Consider the following 18997-nt stretch of genomic DNA (forward strand, 5'->3'; position numbering starts at 1 on the left):
CCCCCCCCGATTTCTTCTCATTGCATGTTGCCTTCTTAGCTGGAGCACTGAAAGATCTCGCAACCGTCTCGGGCGAGTCGAGATACTTGAAATGCGCGTTGCGGATTTTAAAGTGCCACAGAGCAGAGAAGTGGGTGTTTCCCAGCTAGGGAGTTACAAACTCGTGCAGGACGGTCCGTGGATCGATGTGCCGAGCCCCGGGGGTGGCTCCGCGTCTCCGGATATTCACCTTCCGGATTCTCCAAGACCACGGACGACACACGGCTCTCAACTTCTGCCTCAACTGCCTTCGCGATTCACACGAAAAGAAACTTCAATCGTCACCGTCCTTTCCAATCGAGTGCCTCGTCGAGCGTCTATATGTCTAAAGATGGATGTAATAGCACATCAAGAGTCATGCATTATTCTCTCGTTAGAGAATTATTTGAAAGATCGCGTTTGCGATGAGATGGTCAGAAGCGATTTGAGGATTTCCTTTTTTCATCAGTGGAAGAGTAATGAGGGGAAGTCCTTCTTCGTTGAAAGTGAAGGAACGTCTTCGAAGGTGACGCGATTGCCGGATTGGGAACCACTGATCTATGCGTTCGTGAAAATGGCATGAGTTACGCGTCAATCCATACGCGGATATTACGCATCACTTAGCAATCATTAAGATGGTGTAACGACGCAACTGTCCTCCGAAGGACGCGCGACGATCGTGAATCATTCGCGCGAGTAATCCCGCGTTTTCGATTTTGCAGCGGTCTGGGTTGCGTGGTGGGCCTGCTAAAGACGGGATCGAAGAATCTGTTTCTGTTCGACGAGACGGGAGTGCATTATCAGCTGCAGGCGAGATGCATCTTGGACTTCTACGTGCACGAGTCGCGACAACGCATGGGCCTGGGCAATATCCTTTATCAGCACATGTTGTCCGTGAGTTTTGATCTTAAACAATTTCCTCAGTTCCATTATGTAAAACGAAATCTGCATATCGCGCGATGGGATCAATATGAAAGGAATCTGTGGTGTATCAAGAGTATCGTGAGTCAGTCGAAAAATTCAGCTCGACCTTGACTCAAATTTCATTACTGTGTTGATGAAATAGATCGAACAGAAATAGATAGTTGAAGCAATTTTTTATTTTAACAAAAGCAAATCAGCGTTGTTTTAAAATACATTAAAAAGACATTTTAAAAGATACATATTAAAAATACATTTAAAAGACATTTTCGACGACTTGGCGGCACGGAGAAAATATTGTCATAAAAATTATAGCAAAATTTCGTAATCTTGGACCGTAAAAAAATTTCGAAATTACTATATTATTTGTCTCGAAATGCTTGACTTTTAACTATAAAGTTATTGTAATTACTTGAGTGTTTCTTCTATCGTATATTCAATGGATCATAAAATTAACTATTTCTTATGATGATTTATTTTTACAATATATCGGTGTAATCCAGAGAGAACTTTCCAAAAAACATTGTAAAATAAAATATAATGTAATTTTAATGTAATTTCTTCCTACAATATTTTTCCCGTGTGCATTCCCGTCGTAGAATTTGTTCGGTTTACCGTTGACGGAGGCATTGAAGATCGAATCGAACCTTTCGACAGACCTAATATATAATATATGAGTATACTTACACAAGCATCCGCTGCTTCATTATCGCGATAGCAAACACTCATCGCGAAATAGGAGAAGCGTGCAACACGCGTTTCATATATCGAAAGCGTTTCGTATAGCGAAGTAATGAGATGCCGTCGTTGTTACCGTTTCTAAAATGCATTTTCGCCGAAAAAGAGGTCGATTTAATTAATGAAGCATCTTTCCTTTCCCTCGATAATTGTGTGTTAACGAGCCCGCGAGAAACGGATCGTTCTCATGTGAAGAAAGAGAGAGAAAGAGAGGGAGAGAGAGTTCCCGTAAGATATGAGGCATCTTTTCACCCCCTCGCTCGAAGACAAATCTTCGATGCGCCGCTACGAGGCGTAATTACTTCCTGCGTGGAAGCAGAAGGCGTCGCGCAATCGTGATCTAAATCACTATCGTCGAGAGGCTTCGTGCGAAACGAAAGCAGACTGCACGCTGTAATCGCATTACGTAGCGACGATGGACTACAGTGATCTTTGCGTAACGGCAAATTACCGCCAATTATTTACAGTAAATATTATTTTAATATTTGATGATATAATTTCTCACACACATATGTGTATATATATATATATATATATATATATACACATATATATATATACACACACACACACATATATATATACATATATATATATATATATATACACATATATATATATATATACATATATATACGCGCCAAGTGCAGTTTGTAACTGCATAAGTCGAAGATGGAATTATTTACAGTAAATATTATTTTAATATTTGATATAATTTCTCACATACATATGTATATATATATATATATATATATATATATATATATATATATACATATATACATATATATACGCGCCAAGTGCAGTTTGTAACTGCATGAGTCGAAAATGGAATTATTTACAGTAAATATTATTTTAATATTTGATGATATAATTTCTCACACACATATGTGTGTATATATATATATACACACATATATATATATATATACATATATATACGCGCCAAGTGCAGTTTGTAACTGCATGAGTCGAAGATGGAAGAGCATTGAGATATTAATTGCGCTGAGGAACGCAGATATTCTTTGTCAGGCTGCTATCACTGTTTGATAAAATAGACGATAAACAAATTGCGAACGTTTATTCAGGTGAAACGCGTCGGGAAGCATCAACATGTTCGAGTAGAATAGAAAATCATGACATGAACAAGGGGATAATCGAATCATGATTGAAAAATGAGTTTTTTTTTATTATTCCGATATTATTTTGATATCATGATCTTTTGTTCTGCCTGAAGTATATGTTGTTTGGAGATACATATAATCTATGTCAGTGATAACATTTTGCCCCGATACTTATCAACGTTATCGCGAGACATATAAGCGTGCGCACAAGATATGCAAAATATATGACTCACGTGGAAAGTACACTGTAAAACTCTTGAGCTTAATTTAATAGCAAAGAAAATTCATGGAGAAAGGAAGTTTAGAGGAAGAAAGTTTATTTTAACAGCATAATTCATTAAAGTAATGTAGGCGATGTATATTTTTAGTAAGCGAGAAATATGTCAGAGCCATACGTATTCATAAACATAGTAACGTGCAGAAACTATTCCTCGTGGTAAAGTATAAAACGCGCGTAACAAAGAGGAAAGCGGCGGAATCCGCGAAACGCTTTTCGTTCCGCTCGAGGACTCGGAACCCTGAAATCGGTGTCACGTGAGGACAAGCGCATAGGACTGTAACGAAGAGACAGTCGTTCTTCTTTTCGCGTTTCTGCCTGCAAAATCTTTACCAGAAAATGCACAATTATTCACGTCGTGTGTGAGTCGTGACAAGTGCAAAACTACGAGACCTAATTATCCACAGAGAACATATTATTCATAAAAATCCGTGCAATTTACACATCGTAATAGCTAATAGTATGTACATCGTAATAGCTAATATTTCTAGCCAAAACTGCGAATTTATTGTGGATAATTGTCCTGCGATTTAGACGAGGTTGTTTTTCTTCCCGCAATCTTTATCACACTGAAAAAAAATACACGAAAATTTCTATGTGGGATATAAACTTTATCTCACTGAAATAGACTTTATATCTCACAAATAAATTTTCAAGTATTCTTTTCTTCAGATGAACTTTATTTCGCAAAAGCAAACTTTATATTCCATAAATAACTTTCCGGGTTTATTTTTTCTCAATGCAGGGTGCAAAATTATTTATATCGTGTGTGAGTCATAACAAGCGTGATTTTTCACAGAGAACTTACTATTTACTAAAATTCGTGCAATTTACGCGTTACCTGCATTGTAGCAACTCATGTGCTTCGAGTTAATTGTGGAAAATTGCGGATCTGGTGCCTTTCTACCTTTTTTCTTCTCCATTTTTCGACTTCTTGGGTTCGCAATAATCCGTTATACGTTACTATGGAGAAAAGTGTCTAGTAGTAGCGACATGGACGGAGAACAAGCACAAATAGAAAACAGTACGCGCTTAACCGCGAGGCTAGCTCTCGCGTGTCATTATGCTCAACCGGGCTCGAAGCACTCGCCGGGATTCCGCTACGCATAACACGCATCGCTTGTGATGAACGAACGAAACAAACGCTGAAACCTGAAACGCGATTCTCACCGACTAAAACTCATGGCAATTATCCGCGATTGTATCCCTTCACTCGCGTCAAACCGTGACTCACTCGAAGGTACGACGTCATAATTATCTGTGTGTCCAGCGTTACGGTTCAATGCATGCGAAGATACACGCGTCGCACTTGTTGCACAATCCCTTTTCCTCTGGTGAGAGGTTTGTCGTCGGGAAGACGCGGTAATATCATGCACGTTGTCTCGAAATGAACGAGAGAGAGAGAGGGACAGAGAGAGAGAGAGAGAGAGAGGCGGAACAAGTTCGTTACGAGGAAATTGAAACGTGATGAATACGGCATTCATTGCAACTTTCGCCGAGCGAAGATCGGTCCTAAATTGCTCGAAATCTCTCGTTCTAAGACGGTAATTACATGCGTTTTTGCGGTTCTCATCGCGGCGGGATGCGGTTTACCCATTTTTCTGTGAAAGCCGTGGCAGAACGCGCTGGGTCAGACACAAAGGCGTACTTACGCCGCGTGACGACCGGCTCTTGCGAGTGAGCGAGCATACCCTTTCTCGAGATCCTTATTTTCTCTTTACACGCGCGCGCGATAATCTGCCTTTTTCCCCCGAGTACCACCGCTCGGGGCCTCATCGATTTCATTTAATATCAATTAAACTCACAGCGCCACACATTCGCTCCTGTCGTCTTCGTTGCATTCGCCGCGTCAGCCACGAGAGTTGCTACCTCGAATTTCGCCAACGTTAATTCTCTACGTTGTAACGCGACCGCGATGTGAGGCAAAAAGGAAGCAGAAAGCTCAAGAAAGGGAGAAAGGAAATTCAGGAAGAAGAAAAGGCTCACTAAGAAATGAAACTTTTCTCATCGATCGATTCTCTCGCGTCACAAACAGCCCGCGTACGATGTGAACGAGAAAGAAATCGCCCGGTCATAAACGCGATATTAATAAGAATGTTGATATCGGGAAGATCTGTAAAATTATATGAGAATTTTGTACACGTAAAGAGTCAGACCTTTATCTTTCTCTCTCTTTTTATCGCGCGCGCGCGCCTGGCTGCAATTTTATCAAAGAAAATAAGCCCATTTCATAACTTTCTTGTGAGACGCGGCTAGAGATCCGCGATATCGCGCGCAAAACGCGACCGTTCTTAAACAGGCGCGTGACAAAAGGTCATTATACATGTGAGCACCTAGGAAGACGGGTGTTACGCTCGAGGGGGTAACTCGCAAGGTGACTGAACCCGTCCGGCCCGTTTGTTTCGGCACGGTTCGCCGATTTAGTATCTGCCGATATACACGCAACGATCGACACGCCGATTTCCGCCTAATTCTTGCTCCTTCTACGCGAACCCAATACTGGAAGCCTGGTTCCGCGTTAAGTGCGATCAATCGCTCGGTGGTTGCACAGCCGCGCTACGGAAGTTAATCACAACGGTGCGCGAGCGCTTACATCATTCGAACGCGTCACGTGTACGTGAATAATTTAATCAGTCAAATTGCTGCGCGACGGACCAAAGTGTGTAACAGGGAATATCACAAGTCATACATACAGTGTGTCAAACTAGTTATTACCGCTATTACCGTTTCTTTCTTCTCTTTTTTCTTACTTCCCATATATATTTTTGGATTTAAGGCTCCTGGCCACTCGCATTGTTTATCTCTTTTTAATGACGTCAGAAACAAGAAAATGCATGCTAAAAATTCTTGCAAAATACGTTAAAATAAAAATATATAAAGTAACACATGCAATCGATTAAACAAATTTGCAATCCCCTTTAACAATCAATAACTTATCGTAAATTAACGTGACATACAATTCATTTTCTTAACCTATTTCTATTCAGGTTAATTTACAATAGTCTTGATTGTTAGAGCAAAAGGGGAATGCATGGAATGTCTTATAAATTTGTTTAATCGATTGCAAGTGTTGCTTTATGGATATATATTTTTATTTTAACGTATTTTGCAAGAATTTTTAGTATGCATGTTCTCGCTTCTGACGTCATTAAAAAAAAGAGAAATGCGAGAGACTAGGAGCCTTAATGTCCCACTCTGCTTTCTCTCTCTCATTTCCTTTAATTTCTTCTTCTCTTAATCCCTTTTTAATGCCTCGACTCTTTATATTTTTTCTTTAGCCTGATATTAACATGAACAATTGCTTTCGCAGGAGGAGAACATCAGGCCGGTGAAATTAGCTATCGACCGACCGTCGGAGAAGTTTCTGGCTTTCCTGCGCAAGTACTACGGACTATCGAAGATCGTTCCTCAGAATAATAAATTCGTCGTCTTCGAGGGATTCTTCGATGATGGTGCGTAAATGACTTCTTCCGCGCTGAATTACACATGAGTCTCGTTGGGAATGAGCGTAAATCTCCACGTCCAAAAAGGCACGACACCTGGCTTCTCTCACGGAAACGTCGTGAATGACCACGATCTTGGCCAATGCTCTATGACGTGCGCATCCAGAAATAAGTCTCACGTGTGGGGGAACGTCGTGTGTGTCGCGGCCGATCGTTCTTCTCGCGTTATCAACGATAAACGTCCACGCGATTTCCATACGGTACACGTTGACGGCGTGCAATGTATCGTAGAGAGCCGGCAATCAAATCGACTAATTCGGAAACGGCCTACAGACCCGTTTCTTCGCGGAAGTAGACCTTATTTGTAGAAACTCGATATTTTCGCGCCATCGACTGTCGAGCTCGCGTCACGCAATCACAATCACGCAAAGATAAAATGCCTCGAGCCACATTGTATGATAAAAATCCAGCTGATGACAGTTCTCTTGTCTTCTTGGAAGATTTGTTTTCTATGACTCATGCCCTTACCGAGGCGACCAATTCGATTATCTCGTGGAGCGAGTGAGCGAGCGAGCGAGCGAATCTTCAAGGTGTACGTCGTACAGACGCAAGGTCGGACTTGACTCGGTCTGGTTTCGAGTGAAGGTCGGGCCGCCCTACGGCGAACGTCGGGTTTCGCATCCTAAATCGGCGATGCTCGCTCTCTCTCTCTCTCTTCCTCTCAAGGGAGTCTCTGAAAAAATCGCGGCCAATGCCACGCTGAGGACGACTAATGCCCCGCTTACGTCTGCGCTCGCGATCGATCGGGCCCGTCCCGAGCCGTCCAGTCGCGCCGCGCCGCGTCGCCAACCCCGGTCACATTTAACGCTGATTATGCACGATCCGTTCCAATTTTGTTGATAGCGGCGAACACACGTCCCTCGAAATATTAATGTGCCCGTGCGCTCCCGTCCACTGGAAAACGAAACGTAAAAAGTACGGAGAAAGGAAAGCTTCGCGATCACGGATAACGAATAACGGCGAATGCTGATTATTATTGTCATTGAAAGTGTTTTAAAACGGCTGCTGAAAACACGGAGAGAGCGGGAAGTTATAAGGAAAAATGAAGATCAGTGAGACAATCCCAAAATTTGTACCTGTACAGTAGAATGGGATAAATGGCAAGTTGATTTGGTCAATTAAAATAATAAGAAAAATAAAATATCAATTGATTAAAACAATAAGCCAAATTGGCTCTTACTTGCTCCTATGTTTGTTATTAAAATAATAAGTATATCCAGTAAACACCAAGTAACGGTAATATTACATCAATATAATTGTTCACTGGACAATATGTAATTGTTACGTCACACTCGCGTTGTATTGCGTTCACACTGTTGAATAGGAATTCTAACATTGATGTTACTGGATAGTCAGTATTTACAGGATACATTAAGAAATAGGATCTGTGATTTTTCTACGCGTTGTCGAGAAGGTCTCTCACATATACTTGAAATCTGACGTCTCTTATCATGCACTGACAACGTTACAAACAAATTTATCTAAGCAACGTAATTATTCTCTGCGCGGTCTACTCTGATCTCGCGATATCGCATAATATCGTGTAGTGAAAAAAGTTTCCGTGTTCGCAGAGAGTCGAGATATGAGGAGCAACCGATACAGTCTACCTCCCAGAATGAACTTGGACGACGGAACGTCGAGCAGCAACAACAACAATAACAACAATAGCATTAACGGCGCCAGGTGAGTGCTGCGTCGCGTCGAGTCCCGTGGGGTGACAGATGCGAGCCTCGTAGCGTTGTAGTTGAAAGATAATGATTTCATCCTTTCAGGTTCAACGGGGACCCGTATGTGCCGTCCGTTTCGCGCGGCACGTTCGGCAGATACGCCGCGGCGCGACCGCCCTGTTCCATGGCAAATGTAAGTACGACAATGTAGAACAATATGAGGTGTAACGGCGCGATCCCCTCTCTCTGTCTCTCTCTCAGGTATTCTATCGTAACGATGCCGACACACGCGACATGTCTCTCCCGCTTAGAAAATCGTGATCGTGTCGCGAAAGCGCAGCGAGACTGTTCTCTCGCGTGTGCTGCAAGTGTCACTGAGAGCGGGACGGACTTCTTTTCGGGATCGAGCGGGATCTAAATATTCATCTTTCAATTACGTCAAATGTAGTCAAGCGTGAGGAGAAGCACTCTTTCGGCGAAATGAATAATGCATCATGCATAAATCTGTCTTTCTCGCTTAAGTTTAATGTCGGCGCACACTCGGCGACTAATCTCGATCTGTCTTAGCTTTTAGTGTGTTCTTTTCTATACTCGCGAGAAAAAGAGAGCGCCGCGGCTTTTAAATGTTATAACACATCGCAACCGGACTAATCGATCATATGTCTCGACGCTTTCTTTTAGATAATCCATAACACAGCGATGCTTGGTCAATCAGCCGAGCGCACCGGGTGAGTAGAATTCATGCAGTGATCGTCGAGAGACGTTCCGCAATCCGAGCCTGTAAACCGCTTGCCTTAATTTTCTTTGATATATCTAACGAATGATTATTATATTATGTAATAACGATCTTGCGCGCGCGCGCGCACACGCATGCATATACACATACACACACATGTGAGAATATTACACATCGTGTATAATAACATTCTTCATGTCGTGACGTGGAAAGATTACTAACTCGGAGTTTGCTAACGAGGCTTCATCTTTGTTCTCTTTTTTTTTCAAAGAGAGAGAGCGGGAAACCTCGAGAGAAGCTTTATCCGTGAAATAATTATTCGACGGACGTAACAAATTTTTTAATTTATTTATTTTCACAGTGTCGCACCGTAAGCAATCTTCCTCTTTTTTTTTTTTTAACGGAAGGGTCGTTCGAGCTTTTATTAATTCCATTCAGGACATTCAGAATGTCCGAAACGCTTCGAAATAATTATCAGCCGTGATAACGCTGCATCATGTCGATGACTGTTCATCCGCCAATTTTATCATTCGCGATCATTCAAATCACACGCCAACTAATTCCTTGATTAAGTGCGAACATTCACGTTTAATTGAGTGTTCAATTGCAAGTGTGATAATTCATTCGTTGGCTCAGGTGCCGAAACATTTTTACACTGAATACACGTAAACGCTACCTCTTGCCAGGGCATATTTAGGCGGGCGTTAAGTATTTCCGGGTCACCTCGGTCATCCAAATCCCAGATTTCACTCGCACGAGTTCAAAATGGGATCGTCGATCTCGCGAACCCGCGTCTTTCTTCTTTCTTTATATCGAAAGAGATGTAAATAACGCGCGTAAAATTGATATATATTTTTTCAAATGAGAACGTATCGTACTCATTAATCCTCGAGACATACCTGATTAATGATAAGCGCATAATGTATCTAACTTAAAATCTGTATATCATATTAAAACGGTTAATTTTTCGACTGACTTATTTTCACTGCACGCTTGTGCAGGAAGGAAAGAATATCAAATCAGATAGTTGTATAGTCAATTAAAATTTGTCGTTCCGTGTTGCGAGACGTTGTGGACTTTGTAACATAGAGCTCAAAAAGGTACGATTGTAATTTTAATTTAAAGTACGCTGACAGAAATAAGTTAGGAGCATTCTAGAGGTTAGAAGAGGAAAAAAACATCATCTTGTTGCGAATGATAACGTGTAAATATGAATTAGTTATGCAAAGCGAGAGGGATAGCGAGATACGGACAATGTCGGACCTTTCTTTTCTTTTGCGCGCTTAAAACCCAGGACTCGTTTACATTCCAGCTTAATTTATACATGAATATGTACATTATATTTATTTAATGCACTTTGTGTAAATTATAGTTCGTAAGTTTCTCTATGTAATCACAACCAGCACCTATATATACATATACGTATGAGTTAATAAAATTTTATTTACTGATTTTGCACACGTAGTCGTAATTGACTTTGTCTTAGATCGATAGATATACAAGTGGAAAAAGAAATATATGTGCTGTGCAATCGAGACAATTCCAGTATATTATTTTTGCATGTTCTGCGCATGCAAAACACCAGAGCCCTTCCATATTATTCGGCACGTAGTGAATTTCACACTTATAATGTAAGACAGTGAGTGACACGATTTTTTTGAGTATTTATAAGCGAGTGATATGATTTTTTTGAATGTTTGATTTTAGTAATTATTGGCATGAGCGAAGCATGCTTCTTGTCGTTAAGTGCGCATATTATTGTACGAAATGGACTTTTGTACATACTCTCTGTGTTGCTGCTGTGAAATTGTATTACCTATAGGATTAATACTGATGTCAACGAATGATGTTCATTGTGAACCTATTTATTTAATCGCATTGTTCTCCGGCATGTTTTTGCTATCGTTTTTTACGATGTTCCCTCCCAATCACTCCTTTGTTAATGCAGAATGTTAAGTGCTATTAAATAACAAAATACATAACAGAATAGCCAAAGTTTGCGCTGAAAGAGGTCAAAGCCTTCAGGCTTATCTACTGTTTTCGAATATAATATCATCATCTCTGCTGTATTAACAAACGCGATCGCTAAAACCAATTAATACACGACTACCACCAGATGTATGTATTAAATCGGTGTAAAAGATTTGTAATTTTTTCTGTTAAATTCTCGTAGCAGGTTATTAAAAGTATAATTCTTAGAAACAGAAAGTTTTTGTTAGATTTCAAAAAAATGCCGAGTCAATGTTGCTCATTTTATAGGTAACAGTTATTGATCCTTTGAAATTGAATAATTTTGCTTTCTATCTTATTTGACAAGCATGACAACCTTCTGCATCAACTTAATACTAAGATTAGGCGTGAAACAACGAACTGTTTTATCGGAATTGGTTATTCTGCATCGCATAAGAAGTGTGTGCAATGAATGAGGCCGAATTCTTCTCGAAAAGAGAATAGGGAATGAAATGAGATGAGTGAACTCGCAATTGAAGTGTCAGCGAGATGTGATTGCATGCTGCTTGCAACGTGTTCAGGTCGTCCAGGCAACTGTGTGACACGGTTTGACGGGCAAGTTGATTTTTCAGCGACGAGAGTAACAGCGCGTCGTCGCCACCGCAACAATTGCAGCAGCCTCCGCTGCCGCCGCCGCCACCAGCTCCGCTGAAGCTGGAACGACCACGTTCCTTGAGTCTCTATTCCGAAGAGGAACAGAAGCAACGCAGTATCGAGATGACCACCGTGCCGACGCCCGCCGTACCGGACAATCAGCCGTTTGTTCCGATCCTGTTAGAGACAGAGAAGACGGAGAAGAACGTGAAGCCGTCGCCGTCGTGCGGCCAAGAGGTCACCGGTACCAATCAACACGGACACCTAGACCTCAAGTTCTACCATTCGCCTTTGTGGTGAAATTCCTCGTCCGACATTCCTCTTTCAAGCTGCTACTCATTTCACGAACGGATCGGACCAAGTCGAGTTAGCATTAAACACGGTTGACGCGATTTTCTTTTCCTCGCTGTAGGTAGAAGTGCAAATCTAGAGAAATATGAGAGACTAACTCAGCGCTAACTCAGGATAGAGACACTTGCGGCCCGCGGATCAGTCCACGCTGCCGCGATCCGAGTCGGAGGATGCATTGTCACGTCTCAATTTCGACGCTCTTCTCGCTGTGAGAGGAAGCAACGACATTCCGCACCCTACGAGGAATTGAATGTAGATTGAAGGGAATTAACGAGGAGTCAGATTCGTTGCAGACTCTGTTTCTATGTTTCCTTGTGCTTATAATAGCAGAATCGTTCCTGTAATTCTCTCTGTGGAAGAGAATCCGCGTAATGACAACGTTTTTTCCCCAGATAGCACCCAAATAGCAAGATGATGTCAAATTATGTAGTAATTATATCATTAATGTTAAAAACGCCATTAATGTATCATTAAAATGTCACTTGACATTATCATGTTTGCTGGACTAAAATATCTTTTAAATATCTCAGAGACAGCTGAAAATATTTCTGCTTCTTTAAATGTCTCTGAGACGTATTTATAATATTTACGCTATCTGGGTCGTTAAAGAAACTGAATTGTCAGTTCCTCGTTATTTTACGAAAATTAACGCGCTTGCAATCAAAAACACAGAAGAAATACAGAAAAGCTATCAAACAGAAAGACATTCAAAGCTTCTTATTCTTGATTTCGAAGATTTGATAATTACTTCGCCACGGATCGAATATCCGCGTTGATACTTTTTAATCTTGGATGAATGCGTATGTGTGTGTGCGTGTGTGTGCGTGTGCGGATAAACTTATATAGTAGAGTATATTTGGCATGTGGTTGGAATGGATCACAAATTCATATCTATTCGAGGAATAAATTAATAAATATGAATAAAAAGCCAGCGCGAAGAAACACGACGAATATCGATAAATTGTTGCCGCATTTTCAGAGAGGAAATACAGTCACCCTCTAAATATAGAGGATAGTTCTAGATTATCCTGTTATGAAGGGACCTCGTGTAGCAACATAAGCTTTTGTGGCTTTTACAATTTTATGTCGAGACAACAGTTATTTTCTTTTTTTTTTTTAATAAAATGTAGATTTTGTAGAAACGTATAAGAGAGAGAAAGAGAAGGAGAGCTGATAAGGTGTACCAGATCTGTCTATGTATTTTCGTCAGGAAAATTTATCGCGTTTATTCGACCAATTTATATGTCATCGATAGAATTTAAGTTAACAAGTATGTACGATAATTTATAAACGCGGAAACAGTGACATAATAATGTAGACACAATTGTCACTTTACTGTACAGAGTGTGTACGAATTCGTAGGGAAGTGCACTCAAGCGCATGCGCGGCGCTACTCCTTGTAAATCGAAATAATTTATTTATTTATTTATTTATTTGTATTCAATGTGTCGGGTAAATGAAAACTACTGCATGTCATGCGGTATTTCCGCGTATGTACAATGTCTTCGCTTCGAATCGATATGACTGATATACTTGTTAAACAGTGCACATGTAATACGTAGGCATAAAACGCTTTTACGTACACAAAACACTGATCAATATTATAATATGCATGAAAATTAGTCTCTAGTTATTATATCGATATCGTAGAGCCAGCACACACACTACGAGTAGAATTGAGACGTACGAATACATTAGCATACATTTGCATTCAATAAAAGACTGTCGTAAAATCTGTCGTAAAATTAAAACGCACAGTATATCATGTGTGAGTGTATAACATCAAAAGATTCATTAACATTTCAGGATGTACAATCCAAATAGCGGGACATTCTGCAAAGATTACAAGGACTACTATTAAAGAAATGGATCAATGTGGACGGATAAGTTTTTTGTCGGGGTCCCAATAACTTGCAAATGTTCCATAAATATAATGTAATGAGATTGATAATTAATTGGTGCATGTAGGGGTACAATAAGTTTAGACAAACAATCAGGCAGCGATATCTGTGTCACACTTCATAGCTGAACAAGTTTTATATAATAATCAATTTTTAGAGAGAAAAAAGCGGTAGGCGTGCATTGTTCCGAAAAAAATATACCGAAATGTAAAAAGTAGGACAATTGTCCAAAAAGTCATAATATCGAAATTTGAGTACCGATATAATTGCTCAAAATACGATTTTACCAAAACATTAGTAGCATACAATTTGTTCTCGAAAAGTTATATTATTGAAATCCGAATACCGAAACAAATTACCGAAATGTAGGAAACATACCATTTTCTCAAGAAATCACAATAACGAATCGCAGAAACAATATATCCATGGAGTATATTGAAAGTACATATAATATGACGTAAAACAATATTCAAGTTATATACAGATATAGACAGTATGCTGAAAAGTACAAAGTGTTGTCATCACCATATTTTAAAATGTAGAATATTTTTGACATCAAGGTAAAAGGAGACCAATTTTTATTTTCATTACTTAATAGTGTTAGTTGGGTGTGTATATGTGTATGTGCGCGTATGTGTGTGTACAAGATGCTATTATAATATTTGAAAAAATTAAGAAAGATTGCTTGAAACTAAGACGCAGTCTAAAAATATTATTTCCACTATTATTTAAAATATTATTTCTCGCGATTCTCGATAAATCAAATGACATCAGCAAGATTCTCTATTTATAAAAAATTACGAACGAACAGTTTGATTAATGGAAGATACCATCGCACGATATATCATAGTCATGAATCAAGTCGAAAAACGACAATGACCTCTGGATATATTTATAAATATGAATACATATCTTCTCTCTTTTCCCGTTGGTGTTGAAAACTATGTACTTTTTAGCATGCTATATATATATAACTTAAAGGTAAAATAAGGCTTCACACCATTACATACATTTTCAAAATACTTTATGAATGTTTTGTTTGCGTATTTTGTTATTATGGCCTTTTGGGAAAATTGAGTGCTTCCAATATTTCAGCGATTTGTCTCCGTATTCGAATTTCGGTAACTTTTCGAGCAAATTGTATACTACCATACTTCGGTAAAATTGTATTTCGACCGATTGTCTCGGTATGCGAATTTCGGTATTATAACACTTTTCGGACAAATTATTTCCGTTCTAAAATTTCGGGACAATGCATATCCATCAAAAGAGCGATACACGAACAACTTCATAAACGAAAAGACAACTCCGATAATATAACGTTAAAAATAAAAATATCTTTGTCCTTTATTCGAATAAAGAAGAAATAAATAGATAAAGATAAAGAAAAACGTTCGTTTATTTTATAATATTCAACGAATTTACAAAATTATATTTGTTATAATTTTCCTTAAGTTATATATTTTCTATCCGTTTAAATCTTTCACTTTTACCAAATCGTATAAAATCACTGTCATGTATATAATACATATATATATATATATATATTACATGATAGAGAATAAATACATAAATATACCAATAAAATATTACCAATAAAAGGAACAAATGCCATACAAATATGTATCAATATTAAGATTCAAACATCGAATTCGGGTCCAGACATTTTCTCCTCAGTCATCCAGGAAACTAAATTAACGCAAGTCTCTTGATCTAAATATACATAACCTACTATCAGGCCTTCCAAGATACCAAGAGCTATACCCGCCAGAACATCCAATATATAATGTCTTCTCATCAGAATTCTAGATATGTATATCGAAATGGACCATGCTAGCAAAGGTGGTACAAATATCGAAGCTACAGGCCACAGATATATAAACAAATATACAATAAATGTTACACGTGATGCATGCCCAGATGGAAAGGAATATTTATCAGGACCCATGGAAAAAGGATCGTCGTTAACTGCAGGCCGTCTCCTTCTCGTTATCCCCTTCACTATGCAGAGGAAAATTACATCTAATACCAAGCCTGAAAATAATTTCCTTCTTGACATATGTTCCTCGTATGCTATACATGTATTATTAATTTTATTCTGGATTTACCTAGCAAAAGATTTACTTGCAACTGATAGTACTTCTTGTCAGCTAAAACCCAGATAAACATGAAGGTACCTACGAGCCATAATATACCATGACATGATATCTACAAAAAGATAATGGATAAGTTACACGGTATGCATATATAAAGTAAAAATATTACTAATTATTGAATTATTAATAATTTATTTGATCAAGAAGTCAGTAATCCTACCTCCAGAGTTCTATAATGTGTTTTCATTTGTGAGAAAGGAAAAAAATGCTCTAGCTGCTTAACGAAAACATTGGTTGCATAGATGTCACCCATTAAAATATTCTTCAACATTGATGGTACTTTCCTTTTTTGCTACAATGTAAAATAAAGAATTTTTTCTCTTTACAATTTTATATGTTTGTAAAAATGAATGAAGTGATAAAACTTAAGACTTAAAGACCATTTAAAGAAAAAATGGCAATAAAAATACAAAACAAAGTTTATATAAATGCAAAATACTGCAGATGCTAAATACAGGATAAATTTTATTAATATCAAATAATAGAATATAATAGAAATCAGAAAACAAAAGTGTTTAAGCATAAATAATAAAACAATTATAAATAACTGATACATACTTCATCCATGTTGCTTCTTCTGTAGCTGGCAGAGAAATGTTTCAGAGTGCTTGCACGTCAATAAGTTTCGCCATCTGTACTGATAAACAATTGTTGAGTAACTGGCATTCGAAGAAGAAATATCATGGACCGTGATGTCACGGTGTACTGACGGGGATAATCTCCTTCACGATAACAGCCGTTTTGCACATGCGTGAAGAACATAGAAATAACGCACGACTTCCAATTACGGACCTAGTAATTGCAATACAGGTAACAAGCAATACAGTAACAAGCAATACAGGTATCCATAGGGTCCCATAGGGTGTCCCTATGGGACCTTGCACTTTACCCGCGTTTCTTCCACGAATAACGGTTAGGTTATGGATGCGTTCAGCAGAGAAAGCTGATTTGCAACTGTGTAAAATTCGTGAATCTGATTGGTACATGCTCTTGTATTTAACCAAAATTAAGAGCATACTCCAATCAGATTCATGAATTTTATACAGTTGCAAAGTAGTTTCTCTGCTGAACGCAACCTATTAGCGTGTTCGACTGGCCCTGGGTTAATCGCTCCGAGAGCGATTAATGACGTCATAAGTCTCTACTAGCCAATCATAAAGCTTATAAATACTTGTTCGACCAATAAACGTAGACTAAATAACTTGGAGTGAGTTAACCCAGAGCCAGTCGAACATGCTATATATTTCGCAATATGTAAGCAATAAATGTGAAGTTAATAAATTAATACTAATATAAATTAATATACTTATCTTGCTGGTTTTCTGTAATTTCCCTTATTCTTGCAACAAATGTTGGTACTCGTGTGATTAATCGGCTGCAGACGTTACAAAATAATAAAATTATCGTTCATGAACAGCATTTTGTTTCTTTCACAGAAACTTTTTCCCCCTACAATTCCTTCGAATTTTCTTTCAGGCAAAGGACTTTACGATACCTTAAAATAAGTACGGCACTGACGCCACAGCGTTTACTCAATGCGCGTGCGCGAATAATTCTCCCAATATCACTTACATTAGCTATATTCAGCGAGAAAACAGCTCAGTGACCGCTTAGTGATTGTCTGTGATTAAATTCTTTTAAATTCTTCATAGACTCAATAGGAATATTTACTAATCAGCGCTCCCTGTCCTTTCCGCTGAATGTAATCATTAATCTAGTCATTGAATAATAGTCATTGAACAAACTGGAACCAGCACTATGTCAATACTTTTTGCCCAATGAGCCGAGCCGGACCGGAAGAGATAATGTCTATTTGTCTCCGTCTTTGTTTTTCACGTATTACGTCAATTGAAAAATACGTCAACTAGAAACGTCAGCTAAAATCTACGTCTACATGGTGTTGTAATTATTTCCTGAAACATTTTCCCTAAATCTATTTTTATAATATTTTATTACATACTCATTGTTCAAACAACGATATTCTGACGGTTAGGCGACAGTTTCCCGAAAAGTGGAGAGGATAATGTTGGTACCAAGGAAAATTTCTACACGATATAATTTAAAGATCTGGGCCTTTATTCTTGAAATAGTTGCGTATACATAAGTTTTACTGCGCAGTTTACTCATACCATAAAATAGCTGCGCAACAAAACGCATATTACGTATACGCAAAACTTTCAAGAATATGGGTCCTATTGTTTGTAACTGAACTGCTGAACTAATGCAAAAGGTTAGAGTGAGAAAACGTATACTTGCCTCACTTCCCCAGACAGCATAAAATCTTCAGAGAATGTTCTAGGACGTTCTTAGAATGTATGAATGTCTTTAGAACATCCTTAGAATATTCTTTGAAGAACGTTCTAAGAATGTTCTTTGTACTATATGGGTCAATTTATTGCACCAGTTCAGCAGTGCAGTTACTAAGAACAGAATCTTTAAATTATATCATATAGAGATTTTCCTTGAAATCAACATTATCCCCTCCACTTTTCGGGAAACTGTCGCCTAACCACTCTGGGCTACGTTCAAATTCCACACCCGGGTATATTCTATTACTAGAAGTGCTATAGTATATGTAATATATACTATAGTGTTTCTAGTAATAGAGTACACCCGGATGAAGAATCTGAACGTACACTTAGGGCTGCGTTCAGATTCCCCACCCGGATGTATTCTATTACTAGAAGTGCTATAGTATATGTCACATATACTATAGTGTTTCTAGTAATAGAGTGCACCCGGATGAGGAATCTGAACGCACTCTAGGTGAGAGGGGTATATACTCAGGCATGCGGGGGAACTGCTCGTCGCCATATTGGTTTCTATCAGCTCACACATAGACACATGTCAATGATATTCCCACGTTCGCTGTTGGTGTCTCGGGCGTCTAAAGATGCTTTTACATAGAAGCGTCGAGCGTCAAGTGTTGAGCACATGCATAGTAATATATAATGAGTTGTTGCTGAAACGCAAGATGAATTTGATTACTTACTGAACTGTC

General features: G+C 38.7%; 2 protein-coding genes across 6 annotated transcripts in view; one reads left to right on the forward strand and one right to left on the reverse strand.

Moving 5' to 3' along the window:
- LOC116846951 (alpha-tubulin N-acetyltransferase) overlaps window positions 1–15441 on the forward strand; it is a 26250-nt gene extending 10809 nt beyond the window's left edge. The window contains exons 3-8 of the mRNA XM_032821402.1: window positions 741–912; window positions 6389–6530; window positions 8153–8264; window positions 8354–8441; window positions 8930–8976; window positions 11567–15441. Of these exons, the coding sequence (XP_032677293.1) occupies window positions 741–912; window positions 6389–6530; window positions 8153–8264; window positions 8354–8441; window positions 8930–8976; window positions 11567–11888 (883 nt within the window). The 3' untranslated portion in view covers window positions 11889–15441. The remainder of the gene's footprint in view (window positions 1–740; window positions 913–6388; window positions 6531–8152; window positions 8265–8353; window positions 8442–8929; window positions 8977–11566) is intronic.
- On the reverse strand, window positions 15222–17051 carry LOC116846952 (phospholipid phosphatase 6-like). Of its 5 annotated transcripts, XM_032821407.1 has the most exons (6): window positions 16886–17050; window positions 16707–16788; window positions 16555–16628; window positions 16157–16288; window positions 15949–16048; window positions 15222–15874 (listed from the first exon to the last, which is right to left on the reverse strand). In XM_032821407.1, exons 3-6 carry the CDS (start codon window positions 16561–16563, stop codon window positions 15480–15482), a joined length of 636 nt encoding a protein of 211 aa, XP_032677298.1. In that variant the 5' UTR covers window positions 16564–16628; window positions 16707–16788; window positions 16886–17050; the 3' UTR covers window positions 15222–15479. The 5 variants fall into 5 exon arrangements, with proteins under 5 accessions (XP_032677298.1, XP_032677297.1, XP_032677299.1 ...); XM_032821406.1 differs by having other exon boundaries at window positions 16707–17051; XM_032821408.1 differs by lacking the exon at window positions 16707–16788.
- Between the last annotated feature and the right edge of the window lie 1946 nt (window positions 17052–18997).

This window comes from Odontomachus brunneus, unplaced genomic scaffold (assembly GCF_010583005.1).
Source record: "Odontomachus brunneus isolate Ranch 3 - 2012 unplaced genomic scaffold, Obru_v1 Obru_scaffold_072, whole genome shotgun sequence".
NCBI classification, from domain to species: Eukaryota; Metazoa; Arthropoda; class Insecta; order Hymenoptera; family Formicidae; genus Odontomachus; species Odontomachus brunneus.

Excerpts from the sequence above, each read along its gene's own strand:
- LOC116846952 (XM_032821406.1), bottom strand. Across the intron at positions 16,049-16,156 it reads CACATTATAGAACTCTGGAG|ATATCATGTCATGGTATATT; the intron begins GTAGGATTACTG and ends ATCTTTTTGTAG. Across the intron at positions 15,875-15,948 it reads GCAAGTAAATCTTTTGCTAG|GCTTGGTATTAGATGTAATT; the intron begins GTAAATCCAGAA and ends AATTATTTTCAG.